Source organism: Gossypium arboreum, chromosome 6 (assembly GCF_025698485.1).
Source record: "Gossypium arboreum isolate Shixiya-1 chromosome 6, ASM2569848v2, whole genome shotgun sequence".
NCBI lineage: Eukaryota > Viridiplantae > Streptophyta > Magnoliopsida > Malvales > Malvaceae > Gossypium > Gossypium arboreum.
The window spans coordinates 140541911-140559305 of record NC_069075.1 but is presented as its reverse complement, the minus strand read 5'-3'; the positions used below and the strand labels follow the sequence as shown (position 1 = coordinate 140559305).

The 17395-nt window shown below is 27.8% G+C and overlaps 1 protein-coding gene across 1 annotated transcript; it reads right to left on the bottom strand.

Annotated features, from left to right (window-relative positions):
• Positions 1 to 13105: 13105 nt before the first annotated feature.
• Positions 13106 to 17395, bottom strand: LOC108484680 (amino acid transporter AVT6A-like). Its single transcript, XM_017788561.2, has 5 exons — positions 16647 to 17395; positions 16409 to 16561; positions 15743 to 15946; positions 14243 to 14708; positions 13106 to 13578 (listed from the first exon to the last, which is right to left on the bottom strand). The coding sequence occupies exons 1-5, from the start codon at positions 17062 to 17064 to the stop codon at positions 13464 to 13466; spliced, it is 1356 nt and encodes a 451-aa protein (XP_017644050.1). The 5' UTR covers positions 17065 to 17395; the 3' UTR covers positions 13106 to 13463.

The window sequence follows — 17395 nt, the reverse complement described above, 5'->3', positions numbered from 1 at the left end:
TTCAAAATCAAGGGATTCAAAAAAGACAAAACAATAACAATTCCTTTTTACCAAATCTTAATTAATTTAACACACAACTGATTTTGTTAATGCATGTTTTCTTTTGTTAAACTTTGCTATTTGTCTCTATATCTTGTAAAAATTATGAATTTAGTCCTTATACTTTTAGTTCTTGTATATTTTGAATTTATCAATTTAAGTCCCCATGCTTTTTTATTTTTTAAATTTAATCCTAACTCAACCATTTAGAAGTTGCTCACCTAAATGTCAAACCTTTCAAAATGATCAAATAAGAGTCTAACCTTATTTAGAAAAAGCTAGGTAAATGCTTACGTGTTTAGAATAAAACACATAACACCTGAATCAGATATTGTATGGGAAAAAAAAGCTGTCAAAACATAATTTAAAACATGATATATGACATTTGAGAAGCCCTTATTTGAGCACTTTTAAAAAGGTTTGACTCTTATTTGAGTACTTTTATAAAGGGTAGCCTCTTATATGACCATTTTGAAAGGTTTTATCATTATGTGAGCAACCCCTAAAAGGTTAAGCCCCCATTTGAGCATTTAGTCTTAAATTTGTTTTGTTAAAGTCAATTACTAGTTCTACGCTCTGTGTATTGTTGTAGATTTACCATATCTTCTCCGAATGTATCATCCTAAGTTCCTTTTTTTTTCGAATTTTGAAATTCCAATATCGACACAAATGACAGTCATTAATCCATTAACTGGATTTTTAGTAAGTACTATGTGAAAATAACAAATTGACATAGCATTAGACATATGATAATATATTTATCTGATCAAATTTTAAAAATAATACAACTTAATGAATTTAACAACTATTATTTCATGAAGAGTCAAATTTTAAATTTTAAAAGTATAAGGATTAATAGCAAAATTTTACCATTTATAGTTGATAGTGACAATGAAAAATTTCACGAAACAAGGACCTTTAGATTTCCGATAATGACCATTTTTTTTCTTTCCAATCTTTTTTTCAACTAATGCTTTTAAACTGTAATAATAAATCAAACAACTTATCTAGAAACCCTAACCCTAAAACTTTTTAATAAAATCGAAATCATTGGATAATTTATGTTACAGTGTGATTTAACAAGAAAACAAAAAGGAAACAAATTATGTTACTGAAATTGTAAAAAAAAAAATTATGGTACTAAAAAGGAAACAAATCTAATTTGGTTTTTTAAAGAAAATTAATCATTCCTAAGTATCCGTACGGTTGGGATAACTAGATTAATTGTGGGTAATTTATAATTCGCACCTTAATTAGTGACTAATATTTAGGAGGGTTCAGTTTTCGTTATTAGGAAATCACTCAAGCATTAAATTTCTAATGATGACTAATTGTATACGTTAGATTATATCCATATCATTTTACACTTTCATATTAACCACTCAACGTGTAGATCATTTTTATTTTAGTTATTGAAATAAATATTTTTTAAGTCGACATATCGTACTTTAAGTTCACACAAATTAGATTTAATAACATTAATAAATATTTCAGTTAAAATGTTGAGTTATTAAAAGTACACATTTTAACTTATCATATCAAGATAATATTTTTTAATATTGAAAAGTGCTTTTAAGAAAAATTCTTGTCGGCATTTTAATTGAACTAGTTGAGGGTGATAGTTATTTGGAATGACTAATGTCATCAAAAAGTAGATAAAATTAAAATATAAAGATCAATCTCAAATATTATCATAATAATGGATCAAATTTGAAATTTAACCAATACAAAATAATGACAAAAGAGAGCAGTGACATGTGTCATGTAGCCATCCTTTTTTACAACGTTAGTATAGATAGTCAAAATACTCGATCCTAACGTTTAATAAGCCACCGACAGTTTTACTTAAAAATATTTTAATTAATAAATTCAGTAAAACGTTATTATTAATAGGAATAATCAACAACAATAATATAAAGGCACGATATATAGTACAAATAATAAATAAATCACTATAAATTAATGTATAAATGTCATGTCCGTAAAGTAGAGACGTGTATGGGCGAGCCGGCTCAACTCGAATTTTAAGCCCGTTTGTTAGGCTTAGGCCTAGCCTGGCCCAAAAATGGGCCTAATTTTTATCCAAACTCAAACAAAATAAAAATGCTAAAATCCGAGCCAGATCCAGCCCTCCCATATTAATTTTTATATTATTTTTATATAATTTTAAAATATATATAATACATAAAAAATACTAAGACAGATACAACTTAACAAGCAAATGTCTCTAAAATAATAACAAAATTAACAAATTTCTTTAAAATAATAACAAAATTAACAATAAAATAAGTTTTATACAATATCTAAACAATAACAACAAAATAGTAGCAACATAATAGTAAAATGATAACAAAATAGGGATAAAACAACAAAAAAAATAATATTAAAAAACAATATTTTTTGTCATTTAGTGAATTCGGGCAAGGCTCGAAAAAAATGCATTACCGAGGCCCAACTCATTTTTTAAACGAGTCTTATTTTTTGTCCAAATCCATTTTTTAGGCCTATATTTTTGCCCAAACCTTCCCACATTTCGGGAAGAGCCAAGTGGCCGGACCCATGAGCAGATCTACTGCAAAGTAATCTAAAACAATTTGTTGAAATTTGTATCCTAACCTCAAAATCATCAAATCAACTTGACGATGAGCATTCATCAGTCAAAAATAGGTTGCCAAAAGCCTCCAAGAGACCTACCACCATAATAATATACAAAAGACTAAGTCTCAGGTAGCGTATTCTTCTCCTCATCACCTTGAATCTATCACCATAACTATGATTTATTATGATAAAGCTCTTTAATAATGGTTCATGATAGATCTAGTGATACCTTTATATTGATAAATCTCATGTTGAAAAATATGGACGTTACATATATAACATAATTATTATTATTTAGTATCATAATAGGTTAGCCTAAATTAAAAGTGAGCTAATTTGGTTAATGTTTATTATGTTTTAATTATTAAATAAAGTATGGGTCAAATAAGTATAGATACTCTAACAACTCATTTCTGATTGATAATGGACTGATTAAAAATTAGAGCTACATAAGTTAATTTTTATAATATCTCATATTCAGAAAAGAGATAGTCACCTCATCTATATTATTTGTGTGCTAATTGAGAATATCAAAATCCTAAAATTCGTAGATTTCAAGAAATCGATAAATTCAAGTATGTTTTCGCATTTAATTTTGGTAATTGATGATTTAACATGATATCTCCTAGTTTAATATTTTAAGTTTATATCAGATTTTGATTTACAGTTCTAACATCTCATATATACGCCAGAAAGTGAAAATAAAATTATCTTTATTTTATTTATAATTTAATCTATTTTTTATTATTAATAATTAATTTCAAAAATTCATTTAACTATATATTGTATATTATTTTAAAATATAAACTTATATTTTAAATACATAACACATTTCGAAATTTTCAATTTTTATTCATTTAAAAAACACACGCGAGTCTTATGAAGATTAGGTCAGCGGTCCGGTCCGAACCATAAGGATAGGGGTGAAATTGGAAATTTAATGTTAATCGGCGTGGTATAAAGGGAATTTTTGGAATAATTTATGTTTGTTGGGTTGGATTCATACTGAGCCGTTGAATTTGTGACACGTGTGAGTAAGACCGTGATGAGAGAAGAAGACACGTGACACTGATGAGTGACGGTGCTCACTGCTGACCATGCATACTGTGACTTCACTTTCAACGAATTTTTATTTATTCTTTAATATTAAATACATATTTTTATATGAATATATGTATATATATTTAAAAATAAATATTATCAGTTTAAAATAAAATATTAATATTAATTTTGACTCCATTAAGATTTTATTGAATCATCAAATATTGCATTCGCATAAAGTTTAAAATCACACAAGATTTGATGATTTTTAGAATAAGTATTATTATTAATGTAGAGGAATATAAATTTAAATACATTGAAATGGAAGAGTGAATAAAATTCAATTTAATTAAAAATAAATAAAAATTTTGAATTAATCAAATCTAATTTTTAATTTATTTAATGTAGTTAATATTGTCTAACAAAATTGTCATCTAATAACATACAACATGTCATGTTGTTCTACTTGGTATTAAAAGGAAAGGTATAGGGAGCAGGTAGTGACTTTAACCCTAAAAAATTGATAGATTTTTATTTAGTTTTTAAAATTTTATGAAATTATATGGCTTCTCTTAAAATATTTTTTGAGTTCATTTTAAATTTGATCATGGGTAGGGTCGAGTCAAGTTCAGGTTAGGTTAATGCAAAATTTTAGGCCCGTTTTCTAAGCACCTAAACTAGAAGATGGGTTTAAAATTTTGTCTAAATCTAGCCTAGATAAAAAATGTTAAGCTCGAGCTCGACTTGCTTGTATTAATTTTTATATAAAAATAAATTTAAAAATATGATACATCAAATACACTACAAACATTAAAATAAATGTTTCCCAACAAATTGAAAATGCATAAAAAAATTATACTTAAATAACACTAATATAGTTAAACTTAGCAAGCAAATGCCTAAAATAGTAACAAAATTAATAATAAAACAAGAGTTTTACAATATCTAAACAATAATAACAAAATCATACTAATATAATAGCAAAATAATAGAAAAACAAATCAAGATGACAACAAACGAGCCTTATTTTTTATCCAATCTCACTTTTCGGATCTATACTTTTACCCAAACACTTCCACTTTTTAAACGAATCTGAATGAGTGACCCAACACGTTATCAGATTCACCCTTGCTTGGTATGCTTTTAATATTTAATTAAAAACTTTATTAAAGCACAGAGATTGTTAACATATTTTGACAGCCAATTATCTTCTAAAATATTTTATAAGTAAATAAAGAAAATACATAATGACTTGTTCAGTTCCCACAATTATTTTAGCTTATTCGGTTAATTTTCTGTCTTTTTAATCTTTATTTTGCATTTTTATTAAATTAGCCAAAAATAAATGAAAAAGTTAACAATGAATTTACTTATTTTATGGACATACACTCGGATTGTCAAGAAAATACTAAATCACCAATTAATTAAATTTAAAGAAAACCCCAAAATAAAGGAAATTGTTTAAATTATTTAAATTTTTTAAAAATATAAAATATTATAATTTTTTAAGTAAAGAAATATTAAAAGTTAACTGATTACTCTATATACTAGCAAAGTTAACGGTTATTAATTTTTCCGATTATTTTAGACTGATTTGTCGAAAAATGTAAATTTAAATAGACAAAAACTAAATTAAAGTTTAAAATATTTTTTGTAAAATTTAAAACTAAATAAGTCATTATGTCTAAGAAAAAGAAAAAAAATCAAGGAAGGTCATGGATGACAACTCTCCATGTAATTATGTTCCAATGAATGAAAGAGGGGTTATTATGAAAACAACTAAACATTATACTATAGATTAATATTAATAGTTTAGTTTAAGAAATAAAAAATAAATTGCAAAACATGTTGGACCCTAGCATTTGTATTATATAATCATAAATCATGAGGGTTAGTTGAGAGTAAAGAGCATTGATCATAAACATAATTAATTAATCTCCATTATATATATAATAAATACCTAATTTAAATGGATATGACTGATTGAATATTATGAATTAAATAATGGACACACGTTGATTGAATATTAGCTCGATTAATATGAATATTGTTATTAATGCAGGAAAACGTGGATTTAAGTACGCTGAAGTGTATTATCCTCCTGTTTATGGGTTTGGAGGGATTATAAATAATCTTAAGCATTATATATAAAAAAAAAATAGATATTATTATCAGAATTTAAATTGATAAAAAATAATAAAAAATAATGTGCTATGTGTTGGCCCATAAGACAATACCGACACTCAAACTTTTTCTAAGAATCTTTTTAATGTTAATGTAATCAAAATATTTATAGGTAAAACACTTTGTTATGTATAAAATTGAAATTCAAAGTGGATTGGTCAATTCATCAAAACAAAAATTGTAATGGGATATTGACCCCACTTTATATATATTTTTATATTGTTTCATATTTTTTCGTAATAATTTGATTATTGAATTTATCAATGTAATTATATTTTTACATATGTAAAATATTGAATTGATTTAATATATTATTATATCGATTTAAATATTATATATATTAATATTTATTGAACGATTGAAATTTTTATATAATATAAATAGTTAAAAATTTTAATTTACATCAAGTTTAACATGCATTGTTCACATGAATGAAATATGAAATATGATAATTGAATTGTTAAAATATTAATCGTATAAAAATATACAAAAAGAACTGTGTAAGTGGATCCATCCAAAAATAGGGAGGATTGGTTTGATTGACTTTAGTATATGTTAAAAAAAAATGGTATTGTCAAAGTTGTTAAAATCTAATTAGATGAGCCGGTGAAATTAGTTGGAATAAGAATCGATTGATATACCAAGCCTTAATCCTGAATCAGTATGACCCGAGACAATAAAATCAGTTTGATTTGGTAGTCGAACATGATTTTTTATTTTTATCAAATTTTAATAATTTATTTAATTAATCTTGAATCAATGGTCGATCAATTAAATCAAAAATCGATTAATTCAATCATCGATTAGATTTCAAAAATATTGAGTTTTGTTCCATTATTTTTATGAATTTATATTTTACATATTCGCTTAGATAAGGTAAAATATTTATAGCTAAAAGAAATCATTAAATATATATATTTTTAAATTTTCAAATCACCGTAAATTCAACACAAACAATGGAATTCTTTTCTACATGTATACTCAAAAGAGTATGATATGTACATAGACCATCGTACTAGTTGTTACGTTAATAACATTAACAATTAATGTTTTAATAAGCATTTTAACTTAAAAATAATTTAATAATTTAACTTTAAAAAGAGAGTTAAACTAATAGAAAATATATTGTAAATTTATCTTTATATATATATTTTTTATAAAATGAAAATGATATACTATTTTTTAATCACTAAAAAGGAAATATATACCATACTTCCAGTGGTGATTTAGGGAATGTAATTTAACTTTGGGATGGAATATTGAAAAACTTGTGTGAATGTGGGAACACAAATAAGCTTTAGATTAACCCAAAATTTTTGCTGTACGGTATATATATAGCACTTTATCATCAACAAAATATTATTAAAAGTAGTGCAAATAAAAAGAAGGAAAGAAAGATGAATGACACCATATGGTATCTTTAGTTTTATTATTTTTGTTAATTTAATATATATTAAATTTATTTATCAAAAATTTATTGAATTTTAAAATTTTAACCCAGTAGACCTTTTTAGATTTTTTTGAAAAAGGTTAATAAAATTTTAAAAGATATCCACATTAGTAATGAAGTTACATGTGAATTGTTATGTCAATGTCGTTAAATTTTCATTAATTCATCGGGTTTTTGTTTAAAAAAGTAATTTAACTAAAATTTGAAAATGTAAGACCAAAGTGATCCTAAAAAAAATTCATGACTAAAGTAACAAAATAAGTAAACATTAAGAATTAAATTTGTTATTATATCTAAATATACAACTAACTACTAAAGCTGTCATTTTTACAATTTCCAGGTATCATGCAATAGAAAATTCCTCAAATTCCTAGAGATATTGGCTTGGGCCTAGAAACGGAAGATCAAGTGACCCGTGAATCCAACGAGTTGGTTTATAATAATTCATGAAGGAAATTATCATATTTCCGCAAGTCAATTAGATGCGAAATATAACAAATTAATTTTTTTTCGTATTTGCATAAGAGGTTTTGTTTTTTGTTGGAAGCCCTCTTTTTTTTTTTCAAAGGAATTGCTTAGTTGTCTAGTAACAAGTAAGAGTAGTCGTTAGATATAAAAAAAAAAAGCAAGAAATAAAAAAAAATTCTACTAATCAATATTTGTGAGGTGGCCTTTCTTGTATTATTTTTTTTTAGGTGTGTGTAAAATTAGAAGTGATTAAAGTAAAACTTACCTTTGTGAAACAATACCACAATAGAAGAGTTTATGAGTCAGGTCGGGTCCAGATTGAGTCTAAATATAATATTAATACACTTTATATTTGCTTAAACTCAACTCAACTTGAAACATGAAGTCTAAAATTTTGTATAAACCCACCCATATATATAAATAGTTAACTTAAGCCCATTTTAAGACTATCCATATTTTTTAAAATTAATAAAATATATTCATATTGTTTTTAATTTAATATATTTATATATTTTATTTATTAAAATTTTATATATCGTTATCTTAACATTTTTACATTATAATAATATTGTATACTACTATAGATTTAATTTTATGTATTATAAATTATATAATATATAAAAATAATATAACATAAAATATTTAAAAATTAAAATGTCAGTACAATTTCGACTTTAAATATTTAAGTTCAAACTTAACTTATATTTTAAATATATCGATTTTTATTATTATCTAAATTTATTATACAACAATAACCTTAACAAAAAACTAATGATTTTGTTGATGGCTATTTATGGTAGAACTGTAGTCGACAAACCATGTGTAAGATACTGCTTGTCAATCTATTAATTTCTCTTCTTGTCAATCTATTTTCAATTCCAAAAAGTTTTTAAAAAAATTAAAAAAAAAACAAAATTCGTGATGTAAACTCCGTTCAATCTGCCGTGAGATCCGACATTGATATTTTAAAAATTCAATTTTATTTTTAAAATAATAAAAATACAGTGTCTAGAAAACGGACTAAATTAACTAAATATGTAAAAAAATTAATCAACAAAATAAATAATTTTTTAAAAGAAAATGTGAAAATACATTCAATTAAACGAATTTCTATTGATATGTCAAGAAAAACGTACCCAATTAAACGCATTCTCCTATAATTATAAAAAAAAAGACACGTTTTATGAATGGATGCATTTGAAGTATAGTGGGATCGTATCACTTTAACATCAAACACAGAGTTTATAGTTGAAATGTCAATTATCAGTGTTGATGGATACCCCCAGTATTAAATTCCCAGTTTTTAAGAAACCTATATATAAAAACAACGGGAAGGACCATGGATTAAGGCAGTTTAGAAAAGAAAAGAAAAACCCTCGCATGCGTTGGGTTGCTATTAGTGGGTAAGAGTAAATGATCAGAGTAGGTATTAAAAAGAACAAAAATTTCAGCAGCGGATCTAAAAATATGATTTAGGAGATAGGAAAGAAGTCAAAAATATTTTTTGGAGAGAAGAGAGATAGAATTAAATTATATATTTTATGATAGTAAAATTATAATTTTATTATTTTAATAATTTATATATTTATAATTTTTAGAAAATTAAATTAAATTTTTATCATTTTAAAGAGTTAAAATATAATTTTATTGTTATTAATTTAAAATTTATAAATTATAAAAATTACGTAATATAGTAAGAGACTTGCAGTTTAACTTTACACCTTGATCTATATATATTATTCTTTGTCTCGATGTATATGTGTTGAGTCGTAATTAGTGGGTTAAGGGTAAGTGGTGATCAAGTAGGTTGAAATCATAGGTTTAGATAAAATGGAGCTATGACTTGTGTTAAGTCAATTAAGATGAAACGTGATTATTTAAATATAATATGTTAATTAATGAGTGGACCAACTTATCGGACAAGTGGTAAACCGAGTGATCCTTACTAGAAATTCCTCTAAAGGACTTATCAGAGTAGTTAACGCGATGGGGGTGTCTCGCTTTCAGCTGTCCCTTGGGAGTGCACACATCCATGCAGCCTTCGGATGAGATTTTACTGCTTCTTCATGATGATGGTGCTCTTGTAACCTCGACTAGTGTCTCTCTTTAATAAAAGAAATAGTAATAAACTTTTTATTTATTTTAAAATTAATTTTATTTTTAATATAAAATATTATATTTGATTATTTTTAAAAAATATTGTACACTAAAATCCATTTAAACCAAACCATTATCGATGATAACCGATAAGGACGAACAAAGGAGCTTTGATTTTGAAAATGTAGAGATAAAAATAACGATTTATTATTAAATTATTAGTAAGTTTACATTTTAATTACATAACTTTAGAAAGTTATAAAATTATTATTAAACTATTTAAAAGTTTTCATTTTAAGTCATTAGATTGTTAAATTTATTATTATATGGCCTTATTCGTTTGCACCGCACACACCAATCTAAAGTTATTCTTCTCATTTTCTTTTATAGTTCAGTTCTTCTTCATGTAACAATTTTAAACGCTTTTCTCAAATCTTCAACATTGACTTGGATATAAGATATATTCGTCTACTCATCAATGGGTATTGATTCACTGTATCAATCGTTGATTTATAGTTTGGAGCTCTCTAACCAGATTTAAAAAAAAAAAACTTAACAACACGATGACTTGAATAAAAACTTCGAATAATTAAATAATTATTTTATAATTTTTTAAATTAAGTCATTAAAATATAAAATTACTAATAATTGATGACATATGCTCGTGTATTTAAAGTTATTAAATAAGTCAATTTTTAAAAAAAAATAAAAGTAAACAGTATTATTACATCATAGAAAGAACAAAAGATGTTAAATTATTAAAAGATACGTGGCTTTGGCTTAGCTGAACACAAAGCAAAGGGAGAGTCCCTTGTTGTCAAAATTAGTCTTATTTTTTGCGTCCCAAATTTCACTTCACTAATTTTTGAATAATGTTGGTCACAAGTTTTTTATTTTGTACTTTTCTTATCTTTATCCGAGTTATGTTTGAAATTTGTAATTATTTTTTTAACAATATAACTTTTAAGATTTGAATATGTATTTTTTTTAAAATACGATATATTTTATTATTATATTTAACATCCGATAAAAAGAGATCAAACAAGTGTATAAATTAAAAAAAAAAAACTTAACCCCATCAGTGGTAATAATAAAACTTAGAAGCTAATGCTCATTTGCAAGCTCAACCGTCAGAATTGTGATGCGTTGCTATTTATCACTTAAAAATATTAAATTAATTTTATTTTATTAAAATTTAAAATAAATTATTATTTTAAAAATGAGATATTTAAATTATCATATTTATCTTTTATATAAAATTATCTAAAATAATATAAAATATTTATGTTAATAAGATTAAAATTAAAAATAATAATATTTAAAATCAATATTTACTTTTATCAAACAACATAATTATATTCGGTACTTATATTTACTAATTTACCAAATAATTTTCTAATATAAGTTCGACATTTATAAAATTTAGCAATAAAAATTTAGTACTTAAATTTTCAGCACTTAAAATTTCAATTTATCAAACACATCCTTAGTTTTTATGTTATAAATTATATACTATATTATATATTATGAACATAGAAACTGGGTTGAGCTAAGCTGATTCAGGTTAGAGCTTTGAATATTCACGCCTAAACCCGACCCATTTTTAAACGTGTCTATTTTTCTCAAGTCCGTTTTTTTCGCTTAATATTTTTGCCTAAACACTCCAAAATTTTGAGTAAATCTTTAAGATTTAACAAACAGCCTGAACCATAAATAGGTTTAACTCAAGTCATAAAATAGTAGGGGTAAACGTTCGATCGAATTGAAAGAAAAAATTTTGAGTTAATTGAGTTGACGAATTCTATTTTATCATCCTAATTCAATTTGAAATTTTCTTGAATCAAGTCGAGTGAAGTGGAATTCAAATTGAATTGAATATATTTATTTGAGTTAAAAAAATATCTTTAGTAATTCCTTACGTAATTTCTTTTTAAAAATATTTTTATTTAAAGATTTTAAACATAATCATATGAAAAATTAAAATAAATAAGTCAACAAAAAAAGCAATAGAATATGAATTAAAGTATAAAATAGCTTTATAAAATAGTTTAAGCTTCTTCTCGTACTTCAAACATCGTTATAGAATAACTTGAATTAAAATTGAAAACAAGAAGGAAAGGGAGAAGATCATCAAATCTCAAGAGGAGTTAGAGATTGAGAAGCAACGTGTGGTTGCTAATAAGGAACAACTTTTGACTTAAAATATAATAAAAGGGTAATTTTATCTTAAAATTTAGATTTTAACTGTAATATTATATTATTCAAGAAAGAAGTTGTAACGAGATTATGCCTTATATTATAAGATAGCCATAATGTAAGATTACGGGATGGTTGGAATGTTGAAATCTAAATACTCTAACCTCATTCCAGAATGTAACATTACGCCAGGTGAATCAAACACCTAAATTTATCAATTTAATCATTGTATTATTAAAAGAATAAAATCAAATCAAATTGTAATAGAGTTAATATTTATGATTAAAAAATGACATGAAAAACTTTTATTTTTCATTTATAACCAACTTCAAACAAAAATTTCATTTGCGAATAATGAAAAACTTTCAAAATATTAACTTTATTAATAGTAAATAATATCTTTTAAATAGTAAAATAGTATAAATACCAAATTAATTCATTTAATAATAGAAGAACTAATTTGATTTTATCACTAGAATTTAAGGTCCTATCAAGTATATTCATTCATTTTATCTTTATAAATTATATAACAAGTGAAAATTAAAATATCAGCTTTTATACCCGCTTTAGATAATACTCAACAAAAACGAGCCCAAAAAATCCATTTATAGAAGTGCTAATAATAGACTTATAGTCCACAGGCCACGGATCCTCAAGACTACTGACTACCTAACAACAAACAATAATATATCAGGTTAAGAGTCTAATTGAGCCAAACCAAGTTTGAATATAATTAAGTTTGAGTTTACTTAAATATTTATTTTTAAGTTTAAGTTAGGCTTGAAATATAATTAGGCTATCCAAATTCGATTAAATTCATTTACCAATTTTTGTATTTAAGCTCGGCTCGATAATTAAGTTTTACTTTAATAGTACTTATATTAAGGGCAATATAACTTAATAATATAAAAATATGAAAAAACTTGATAAAATTCATAAGCCATTCAAGTTAAGTATTATTAAGCTTGAATTTGACTCGATCAATTCAAGCTCGGCTAACGCTGTAAAGGTCCAAATATGAGTAGGCGAAAGTTTTCATCAAAAGTAAACCTCAAACCATATGAAATGTAAAAAGTTAAGACATGAAAATTGCATAGTTCATGTATTACCTCTAAAGAATAAAGAATTGACCAACTAAATAGTCCCATAGAACAAAGGTTGTATCAAACCTCGTAAGTTTCTCCACAACACTAACCCTTTTTCACAGCTCATATTGCTCAGAGATGCCCTATTCATCATGTCAGTTTTCGAGGATAAACTGAATGAAAGAAACCCGGATTGTTTCCATTCGTTAGGTTGAGTTACCTACCATATCAATGCACAGCAGAAACCGGATAAGTATAGACCCTTCTGTAAAATCATCTTGTTATGATGTAATTCCTTCATCAACTTAAAAAATGCTATAAATGTCACTAGTCACTGCCACTGTGCTTGTTGAGACAGCAAGAAAGATCATCATCCATGATATTAGTCTATCATTCTTTGCTGCAATTCCAGGGATGTTCCTGCATGGTTCCATATCAGAAAAACGAAAAAGGTGTTTTCAGTTCATAAAATATGAATTTTATGCCATTTCATATATCAGAATCCCTTATCCAACCATCTAATTTAGGGCTCAATTATGTAGACCATCTATGATTTAGGGACTAATAATGTTGCCATTGATGAAATCATGTTTGACACATTCGACAAAACCGGGACATAAGGCTAAATGCTTAAATTGGTGCCCAACATTTTAGGGGTTGCCCACATAAGGGCCAAACATTTCAAAATGGTCATATAAGGCCCAAACATTTACAAAAGTGCTCAAATGAAGGCCAAACCTTTCAAAATGATCAGATAAAAGCCAAACCTTTTCAAAATGTACAAATAAGGGTTAAAACTTTTTGAAAGTGTTCAAATAAGTGCTTCTCAAATATCATATATCAGGTTTCAAATTATGTTTTTATAATTTTATCTTCTTTTCAAGCAATTTTTTTGTTCAACTATCATATGTTATTCTAAACATGTTAGCATTCACCTAATTTTTACTACAAATTGGGCTGAAGTGCATGAAAAGCCTTTATTTGAGCACTTTTATAAAGGTTAGGCCCTTATGTGAGCAAGCCCCAACAGGTTGGCCCTAATTTGAGCATTTAGCCTATACATAATCATATAACCATTGCTTACCTCAGTGTGATTGCAGCTGGAAAGATGAAACCAACACAAACTGCAGCAGTTGCACCAGTGAACTGAAAGGCATCCCAGATACTAGGAACAAAGCTGGCTCCCATAAGTATAAAACCCATAAGAGCTATTGTTACTGAAAAGAACCTCTTGTTGTCAAAAGCAATAGGAATTGCATATGGAAATAGAAGACCATCAACGTTGAGACGAAGGGAGAAAAATACTATCGGGAAAACTAGCATCAGGTGAAGGCCATAGCTCACTCTGACCAGATCATCAAGCAATGAACTATATGGAATCCCGAGATCGCCATCAAAATTGGCAAGCACGTCATCCATAGTATGATCCCCAAAGAGGACTACCCCAAAGAAGCTGGTTGCAATGTACACAGAAGTGCATAATGTGAGAGACTTTCTAACTATTGACTTCATCTGTGTAGGGTCTTTAAGTTCATTCTCTATAGGGAGTACTGCAAGGTGAATTTTTGTCAATAGGAAATTGTGTTAATCAATACTCCATAGCAATAAAAGAAAGCAATCATACACTAAAGAGAGTTGAAATTGAAATATCCATTTTCAATATGTATTTAGCTGCTACAATGGAATGCATAGAAAGATGGTAATAAAAGGACTAATATAAACAGATTAAATATCTATTAGGGCATGCTTGGTTGAGTGAAAAAGTGGAAGGAAAGGAGGGAGCGGAAAAGTGGGAATAAAAGTTTGAATGCGCTTCGTTGGAAAGAAAATAGAAGATATAACCATTTTCCATCGTAATGCATGAAACAATCCTTCCAAATTGGAATGATAAAGGGAAGAGAAAACGAGGGAGGAGTATATGATAGTTCAGAATCTCTTTTTTCAAACCAAATAATGGATGGAGAGAAATTTACTTTTTCTTTCAATTTTCCATCTTTCCTACCAAGCACAACTATGAAAAGAAAAATTATATTTTCTTTCTATTTTTCTACCCCTTCAATTTTCCATCTTTCCAATTTTTTTTTTTCACTAAACCAAGCAAAGCTTTAGTCTCGAAAACGAATAGTTTTGTTACAGAATACTCATGATAGATTCAGAACAAACTAACAGTCCTAATAATGGTGCATCATATATATATAATTGTGTTTGTATTTGATACTGCCAATATATAAATCTACACTCTCACAGTGAACCACACATTGACACCTCATTAGCAACCCTTAAAAACATAGATAGTTAAACATTTTAATATGTGGCATTACATAATTCATTGTCGATTTATACACTGATAGTGCATTAATATAAAACCTTTATAATTCTATGTAATATTGAACCAAAAAAGGGTCAACTTGGTCTTACCCGAGTTTTATGTATGTAGATAATGCACTCAACCAACTAACAAAGCGAAAGTAAATCAACATAGCGGATTGGTTGAAAATTAACTTGAACAAACAATATACACAAGCAAAATATGATGGTAAAACGAATAGCATTGAAGGTACTAAAACAGTATATCATGACTTACTGTTATGGTGGCATATATAAGCAGTGACTACAACAGGCACAGTGGTGAAAAGCTTCCAAAACGATGCCTGATTAACAAGCTTTGGCATTAGTCGAGGCATCCCAATCTTCCCTTCCATCAACTTAACAATTACAACTCCCGCAGTTATTGCCACAAAGACAACAGCTAAGGCAACTGACAACGCTGATGTGTATCTCAATGAATCTAAAAATAACCAAAAGCATCACAATTTAAACCCATAAAAAAAAGTTAATACCTTCAACAATTTTATAGCAACAATTTAGAATTTTGGTCAACATGAGTTGAATCACGACCCAGCCCAGCCTGCGAGGCTTGATCATGTTCAAAACATAACTCGGAATTGTCTTATTGGCACTTAGGTTTTGCCTAACTCAAGTGTGCCTCCAAAGATATTAATCATGTCACAACATAAAAACGAGTGCACTTTGCGAAATAGATACTAATTGATATCCGTTCTACAGAATGCCTAGACTTAAGGACCTATAAGTAACCAAAAAAGACAATTTCGAATTATGCTCTCATAACACGGCTGATACCCCAAACTGGAGCCCATCGTGACAAATTAATTTAATTAATTGGTTGAGCACTCATTAGCACTTCGAGTTACACCGCATTGAGCTTATAAAAATTAGAATTTTGACTTACCAACGCGCTTGAATGAAATGAGAGGAGCAAAAACGAAAAATGTGGTGAACAAGAGTAAGGCGGAACGAGTGGTCCACCAATGTTGGCCGAACCATTCTTCGATTACTCCACCATGGTGGAACCCATCCACCGAAGTCCCCGATAATACATCACCTGCCAAGCCAACAAATTTCAAAATTCAAATTCAGATCAAGCGGCTATTGATAGTTCCACATGGGAAGGCTTGATAAAAGTATACCTATGATAATCATGTAAACCACGAGCATGCCCAAGTTGTTGATGACGATGCAAGCTTGGAGGATGTTACTGCCGGCTCCACCGAAAGCATCGGCGGCGACGCCTGAATACGTTTTTGACTTGGAGGCTCGGCTAAACCTTAGAATCATATCGATAGACGATTCAGTCAACATAGAGACGAACATGATAGTGAGAAGACCAGGGATTAAGCCGAGCTGATTGACGGCGGCTGGGAGACCCATGATTCCAGCTCCGACGATGGTGGTTGAGAGGTTGAAAACGGCACCGGAAGTCGACGCGCCATCGAAGCCAGATCCGTGAGCATCGAATGATTGGTCGTCGTCGAGCTTTTGAGGGAGGAGAGGGGACCGAGGAGGACTCCGGCGGTATTTACGATCTGATGAGGGTAGACCCGTCATTTTAATTGGTTGTTAAAAAACCGTTGAAGAAGAAAATAACTTGACCCTCGATCGTTGAAGACGGGGTATATATGTTCATAGACGGTGCGTTGGAAATGTCGTTGCATTGGAACTGACGCGGCGGCGAATGACTTGTTGACACGTATAAATGGCGTGGAATTTTGAAGATTTATAAGGAATAAAAGGGACCTGCTGGAGTGACAGCATAGTTACGGGAAGTTAAAGGAAAGCCAGTAGAGAATAGACACCTACCTGCCAGCTTTTTATTGCCTTGTTACAGCACACGGCGCCATTCCGCTTCAAATTTGCAACGGCTAGGCTCTCCGTTGCC

Coding starts and splice junctions, on each gene's coding strand:
- LOC108484680 (XM_017788561.2), bottom strand. CDS start 17,064: ATGACGGGTCTACCCTCATCAGATCGTAAATACCGCCGGAGTCCTCCT. Junction 15,947..16,408: donor CATTTCATTCAAGCGCGTTG/GTAAGTCAAAAT, acceptor GGTTATTTTTAG/ATTCATTGAGATACACATCA. Junction 13,579..14,242: donor CCAGCTGCAATCACACTGAG/GTAAGCAATGGT, acceptor GGAACCATGCAG/GAACATCCCTGGAATTGCAG.